Raw genomic sequence first — 7,500 nt, forward strand, 5'->3', positions numbered from 1 at the left:
GGGACCGGGCCGCTGTTGTCATGGAGCTCGAGCCGCCCCAGTGCTCTCTGCACACACACACACACACACACACACGCACGCAAACACACACATACACACAGACACACAGACACACACGCATTCACACATACACATAATCATACACATCCACATATCCTCACACACACATATGCACGCATGCACGCATGCATAATCGCATATAATCACACTCACAACTAGACACACACTTACACACATGCATGTGCACAAGCACACACACCCACACACACACACCCACCTACCCACACACGCACACACACCCACACACACACAAACACCCACACACACACACACACACGCACACACACCCACACACACACACCCACCTACCCACACACGCACACACACCCACACACACACACACACCCACACACACACACACACCCAAACACACACCCACACACACACACACACACACACACACACACCCAAACACACACCCACACACACACACACACCCACACACACACACACTCTAGCTACCTCTTTCTCACCTTTGCTGTGAGTTGAATAGGCTGCAGGCGTTCTTGGCGAGGTTTAAATGTAATTGAAGGTGCAGGTCTGACTTTATTTCCACTCGTGACTAATACCCGTCATTTGGCCAGTGTGAGCGCTTCCTGAGCGTCACTGTCACTCCTGTTGTGTATGTGTGGAAAGCCCTGTAGGGACGGGCTGAGTTTAGATGTTATCACTAGTTTAATCCTATTGAGTTACAACAATTTTAATTTAGTTCACTTGGAAATCAGCACATAAACACAATGAGCCCTTATTGTCTCTTTTTCTCTCTCACCAGCCTACAGGCTACAGTTCAATGTTCTAACACAGGCACTAACACAGGCACTAAAACAGACAGGCACACACCAACACAGGCAGACACTAACACAGGCAGGCACACACCAACACAGGCAGACACTAACACGGGCAGACAGACACAAACACAGACACTAACACAGGCAGGCAGACACTAACACAGGCAGACAGACACTAACACAGACACTAACACAGGCAGGCACACACCAACACAGGCAGAGACTAACACGGGCAGACAGACACTAACACAGACACTAACACAGGCAGGCACACACCAACACAGGCAGAGACTAACACGGGCAGACAGACACAAACACAGACACTAACACAGGCAGGCAGACACTAACACAGGCAGACAGACACTAACACAGACACTAACACAGGCAGGCACACACCAAAACAGGCAGAGACTAACACAGGCAGACAGACACTAGCACAGACACTAACACAGGCAGGCACACACCAACACAGGCAGAGACTAACACGGGCAGACAGACACTAACACAGACACTAACACAGGCAGGCACACACCAACACAGGCAGAGACTAACACGGGCAGACAGACACAAACACAGACACTAACACAGGCAGGCAGACACTAACACAGGCAGACAGACACTAACACAGACACTAACACAGGCAGGCACACACCAAAACAGGCAGAGACTAACACAGGCAGACAGACACTAGCACAGACACTAACACAGGCAGGCACACACCAACACAGGCAGAGACTAACACGGGCAGACAGACACTAACACAGACACTAACACAGGCAGGCACACACCAACACAGGCAGACACTAACAAAGGCAGACAGACACAAACACAGACATTAACACAGGCAGGCACACACCAATACAGGCAGACACATTTACATTGTTTACATTGTTTACAATGCTTTACTGCATTAAGATCAGGGACCTTTTTTATAGTGTATTATCCGATGGCTTCTGTCCTGTTACCTGTTTAGTGTGTATCGGTGTGTAACCATGGAAGGGTTCCAGGGACAACATCAGAGAAGCAAAACTCTGCCACTGTTAGTCTGAGATGGAATGGGATTGTATGGAATGGGCTAGGATGGGATTGTATGCAATGGGCTAGGATGGGATTGTATGGAATGGGCTAGGATGGGATTGTATGGAATGGGCTAGGATGGGATTGGATGGGCTGTAGTTCTGTGCATCAGCACCCTTTTCCATACTGCACACAGAATATTGAACAACAACAACAACACTCGTGACATACTGCACCAGCTCTGGAGTAGGCAACACACTCTTCTTTCCCATAAGTCCACTGAAGTCAAAGGGCTTTCCAAGGCTGAGCAAAGTCATTTTAAAATGGTGGAAACACTCTCCTCAGTGTGGACCAGCACGGCGCTAATGGGGCAAATCCATTTTAGTGAGTAAAGTCAGTCAGAACACTTTAAACTGCTGCAGCAGTACTGAGGCAATACAGGTCATAGGTCAAAGGTTAAGCGATGGTGGTGACATGGAAGATGCAGATTGTATGGGGACGAGGAGTTTGAAACTGACTAACACTTGCAATCCTACAGCGTGTCCATCTGAAAATGCTAAACTGTAATGTGTTAATAAAACAGTACACTTAGGAATTCACCAATAAGGCCAAAGTGCATATATACATTTATTTCATTTAGGAATCATATTCCTTCATATTTGTAAGGAGCCAGCTAAAGTTAGCTAGATTACCCAATGGCTTAAATATAATATGAGGCAACATTATCATGCAAAGGGGGTTCAATAGTGCAGTAACCCAAGATGTCATAGTTCTGTGTGTAAATCACACATATTCCCAGAGAGGAAAACATGTTAAGCAGATTGTTTGATGTGTAGAACCTTTATTACCAATGGAATAACAACAACAGTCTTTTTTGGAAGTAAACACATAATGGCAGAGTCCAAACTGCTCTGGTGACATTCTGCACGTGTCAAAAACAATCAAACGTGTGTGCAAGACAGCTATACATCTCAGGAAAACCTCTCCACAATCCATAACTGAAACCTGCAACTCTTATGAGGGATTAGTAGTGATACCATAACTGTACGTCGCCTTCTGGGCAAAGGTTCTTCTCTGGGAGCATGAGGGAGCGTATTCATTTCAGCACTGTGCTCTGGAAATGAACTGTAATGCTTTAAGGTGATGACTTGGTCAATGGATAGAGAGGGAACATGAATTATTGAGCAAGGACAAAGAATGGAGCTGAGATGCTCTACCCCTCATCTCAGCCTCATTACCAACCAACGCAAGCACATTAAAGGTCCCTGTAACCCTAACACTGGGTCAAAGGCATTCATAGATTAACTGGTAACACTGGCATACACACTGACCATATATTGGGACATTGGTGAAGTTCTCACTAGTTGGACATGTAACAATGCAGACTCCGATAAATTTGTGATTGTTTAAAGTGGATTAGACTGAATGAATCAATAAGATATTGAGCTGGCGTAAAGAGCAGAGGGTAAGTTATACCATTTCTAAATAATCACTGTAATGAATTATGGACTGTCTCTCCAGGACAGACACACACCCTGCTCTCATTAAAAATACATGACCTCCTCCTCATGTCCCCTTGTCCCCTGTGACCTTCGACCTGGCAGTGACTTCTACCAGCTTCCTGTGACTTTTGGGCCAGCTAAGTGGTAGGAGCCTGGAGCAGAATGCTCCTCTGTACACATGCTGGGGCAGAGGGCGGAGGGCATGAGGGGGCTGCTCGCTCTGCTTTCCCAGTTCCTGTCCGAGCACACAGGTACACAAAGCCTCTGTTCACAGGGGCCGCGGAGCCTCTGCTGATGACTAACAGATCTGTCCCTCGGTGCCCACCCCAAACACAGTGTTTATTTACACTCCACTGAGTCCTGTGTGCTGCCAAGGTCCTGTGTTTGGCATAGCAACACACGCCTGGATGCCATTTCCCTAGACCAGAAATGTCACTAACTTTGCTTCATCCACCATCCCTCAGCCAGAGATTAGGGTTAGGGTTAGGATTAGGGTTAGGATTAGGGTTAGGGTCAGGGTCAGGGTTAGGGTTAGGGTTAGGGTTAGGGTTAGGGTCAGGGTCAGGGTTAGGGTTAGGGTCAGGGTCAGGGTCAGGGTTAGGGTCAGGGTCAGGGTTAGGGTTAGGGTTAGGGTCAGGGTCAGGGTTAGGGTTAGGGTTAGGGTTAGGTTAGGGTTAGGGTTAGAAGTTAGGGTTAGGGTCAGGGTCAGGGTTAGGGTTAGTGTTAAGGTTTGTAATCTCTCAGTTAGGGTTAGGGTTAGGGTTTGTAATCCCTCAGTTAGGGTTAGGGTCAGGGTCAGGGTTAGGGTTAGGGTTAGGGTTAGGGTTAGGTTAGGGTTAAGGTTAGGATTAGGGTTAGGTTAGGGTTAGGGTTAGGGGTTAGGGTTAGGGTTAGGGTTAGGGTTAGGTTAGGGTTAGGGTTAGGGTTAGGTTAGGGTTAGGGTTTGTAATCCCTCAGTTAGGGTTAAGGTCAGGGTCAGGGTTAGGGTTAGGGTTAGGTGTTAGGTTAGGGTTAAGGTTAGGGTTAGGGTTAGGGTTATGGTTTGTAATCCCTCAGTTAGGGTTAAGGTCAGGGTCAGGGTTAAGGTTAGGTGTTAGGTTAGGGTTAAGGTTAAGGTTAGGGTTAGGTTAGGGTTAAGGTTAAGGTTAGGGTTAGGGTTAGGATTAGGGTTAGGGTTAGGGTTAGGTTAGGGTAAGGGTTAGGGTTAGGGTTAGGGTTAGGATTAGGATTAGGATTAGGATTAGGGTTAGGGTTAGGGTTAGGGTTAGGGTTAGGGTTAGGGTTAGGGTTAGGGTTTGTAATCCCTCAGTTAGGGAAGACAGCTAGGAGCTTCTTCCCATATTGACTTCTTTGTTTGTTTTTTTCAGCACCAGCAAAAGAAGAAGCAAAGAGGTGATTTCCAGTCAATATTCCTGCTGGAAAGAGGCAGGGGAGAGCAGGATGGAGAGTAAGGAGTGAGAAAGAGAAAGGAAGAATTCTTAAGAAAATAAAGCGATGAGTGTGTAGACAATGACAGCATGGTAGATTGTGAGATAGTGAAGGCAGGGGTGTGTGGGTGTCACGGGGACAGATGTGCTCTTCCTGCTCAACTCTGTTGCCATAGAAACCATATCATCACCCTGTTGAAGTGCACACGCTGCTTCAGATGTAGTCGGACCATCCTAAAGCTGTCAGGCGTCTCTTCCCTGACCTGTCAGTCAAAACAGGCAGGCTAGCAGTGCGCAGAGCAGGCATGGCTGTGGGGCCCAGAGCACTTAACAGGGAAAGAATGATGTGATAAGAAGAGAAATCAAATTTGATGAAGGTGGAACAGAGGGGCCAGATTCATGGAATCAGATCTCAGAGGTCCAGCTCTGAAATCGCCCATAAAGACTTGGGCAGGATAAAAAGTCTCTTGACTTATTGAGGAAAAACAAGGCACCGTGGAGCATGGTGCGGTTTTATTAACCGGATGACATAAAGTTTATTAAACTCATGGAGTGGCTGGAATTTGGGCCAGCTGAGACAGGCCTGGAGCCAGTCCGAGTCATAACGGGGGAAAGTCAGAACAATTAACACCAGGCAGGGAGGTCTGGGCAAGTCTCACCAGCCAAATGAAGTCCCACGGGCGGTAGAGGCTCACGTCGTACTGAGGGCACGCAGGAGTCAGAGGTCCGGCGCTGCCAGAAGCAGATTTGGGTCCAGCTTTGGGCTGGCTGTATAACTCTTTACCGCTAGCTGCCAGTTAGTTTTAGATGCTCACTGAGCGTACTGTTTCACCGCAAGCACAGGTGGAGGTCTGGGTGGGTGGAGGTCTGGGTGGGTGGAGGCCTGAAGAGCTGAGTAACAGTGCTCAGCTTAATGACGGTCCTGGCTGGCTCGTCCAAACCCGACTCTCGCTGTAAAATACGGACTGACCTGTGACAGGATTCAGTGTTTACACAGCACAGGGGTTCAGAAGCAACGTCCCGTAAAAGTCCACTCGGGCTCTGTGTGCTGTGTCCCTCTTAGAACCGCTGAACCGTCCAGTGTAGGATTTATAATCTGGCCAATAAATCAACGATGACATTTGATTGAAGTAATCCAGAGACAAGCTTTTCCCAGTGGGCCGCCGAGACCCCTTAATGCCCACATCCAAAGTTGTGTGTGATGCTGGTGTGCAGTGACGTGATGGATTGATAGACCAGGGCCAAGGGCTTCATAGCATGTAAATAGAGCCGTATGACTGCAGGCATTAGCTCTTCATGTCAGTGTTAACCCCAGATGACCTCTGCATGACAGAGTCCTCCCTACAGCTCCATTAACACACATCAGGCCCACCCCCCACTCAAGCACTTCTCATTCCTGTTACATGACTGCAGGCGGAGCCTGATGATGATGTCACAGCCCTGCCCTCCCCCGATGTCTGTTTCAGCTGTTCTATCATACCCAGAATCCCTGCAGCCAACAAACATGTTATCCACCATTACACCACCACAGTCCTTGTAGTGCTGAGGGAGTTTGTCCATCTGGTTACAAAGCCACCATGAGAAGAGGCTACAAACATCAAATGTATTTATTTTTGTTCTCCAAAAGTCAAATCACATAACTGTTAACCCAAAGCACTGCTTTGTCAGTGGTGAAGGTACTGGACTGGTAAGCAGAAGGTTACCAGTTCAAGTCTCGTCACTCTCAGGTTATACTCAATCATAATGGTAAGTTGTTTTGGATAAAAGCATCACCTAAATGTAACAAAGTTTGGAACATGGAGGGGTCACAGTTTTCACGCTCATTTGTCCAGAGATTGAAGCCCACAAGACACCATAACTGGGAGGTGGGTTGGGTGGGGGATTCACGCTTTGTTAATAGTCCCTTTGGTTAGAAAGTAACTTGGGCAGGTTGGGGATTTTTATGTGTTTGATATGTATGTAATACAATCTTAGTTCAACATGGATGCAGTGTGGGACTCCCCCTGTATGAAGTTGTGTGAAATCACGGTCTGGGGCCCTGCAGTAAATCACCTAGCATGGGGGTGACTGCAGGGTGCTGTGCTACCTGGTGGTCCAGGTGGAGCAGAGTGAGAGGAAGCAGATGCCCAGTGTCTTTTTGTCACTGTAAACCCTGATCAGGACACAGTGATGGCAGCAAAACAAAGGTGGAGAGCAGAAGAGTGGACGAAGGCCTGTGATTGGCCTCTGAGCTCGGCTCTGTGAGTCAGAGAAAGCCCGTGATTGGCCCCTGAGCTCAGCCCTGTGAGTCAGAGAAGGCCCGTGGTTGGCCCCTGAGCTCGGCTCTGTGAGTCAGAGAGGCCCGTGAAGGCTCCTGAGCTTGGCAGAGGTCGTGATTGGCCCCTGAGCTCGGCTCTGGTTGGTTAGACACCTTCTTCTTCCCACCTGTTGTTGAATTGTTGAACGGAATGCGAGCCAAACGTGGCATCGGCCATCTTTGGTTCACATTGGGACAGGGTGGCCGGGAAAAACATCGAAGGCCTGGCAAACCTCTGAGTGTCCCGCCAGCGTCTCACCAGCGTCCCGCTGAGGTCCGGCCCTCTGCCACTGTTACGTCTATCAGCTGTTCGGAAGTGGAGTAGCACACTGGAAGGTCATTGTAATGTGACATTCCAAGGATAACAGTCTGACGCCTCCGCACCTGGACCTTCCTTCAGATGCCATCTG

The 7,500-nt window shown here is 48.4% G+C and overlaps 1 protein-coding gene across 5 annotated transcripts in view; it reads right to left on the reverse strand.

Moving 5' to 3' along the window:
- Positions 1-7,351: 7,351 nt before the first annotated feature.
- The window catches only part of eya1 (EYA transcriptional coactivator and phosphatase 1), a 41,504-nt gene continuing 41,355 nt past the window's right edge, over positions 7,352-7,500 (reverse strand). For 2 of the 5 annotated variants that reach the window (XM_027033061.2, XM_027033067.2), the window contains one exon: positions 7,353-7,497. In XM_027033061.2, coding sequence (XP_026888862.2) covers positions 7,393-7,497 — 105 coding nt within the window. In that variant the 3' untranslated portion in view covers positions 7,353-7,392. Of the gene's footprint in view, positions 7,498-7,500 lie in introns of all 5 variants that reach the window. The other 3 variants (XM_027033063.2, XM_027033060.2, XM_027033064.2) reach the window with 2 other exon arrangements.

The sequence above is a fragment of the Electrophorus electricus genome, chromosome 5 (assembly GCF_013358815.1).
Source record: "Electrophorus electricus isolate fEleEle1 chromosome 5, fEleEle1.pri, whole genome shotgun sequence".
Lineage (NCBI taxonomy): Eukaryota > Metazoa > Chordata > Actinopteri > Gymnotiformes > Gymnotidae > Electrophorus > Electrophorus electricus.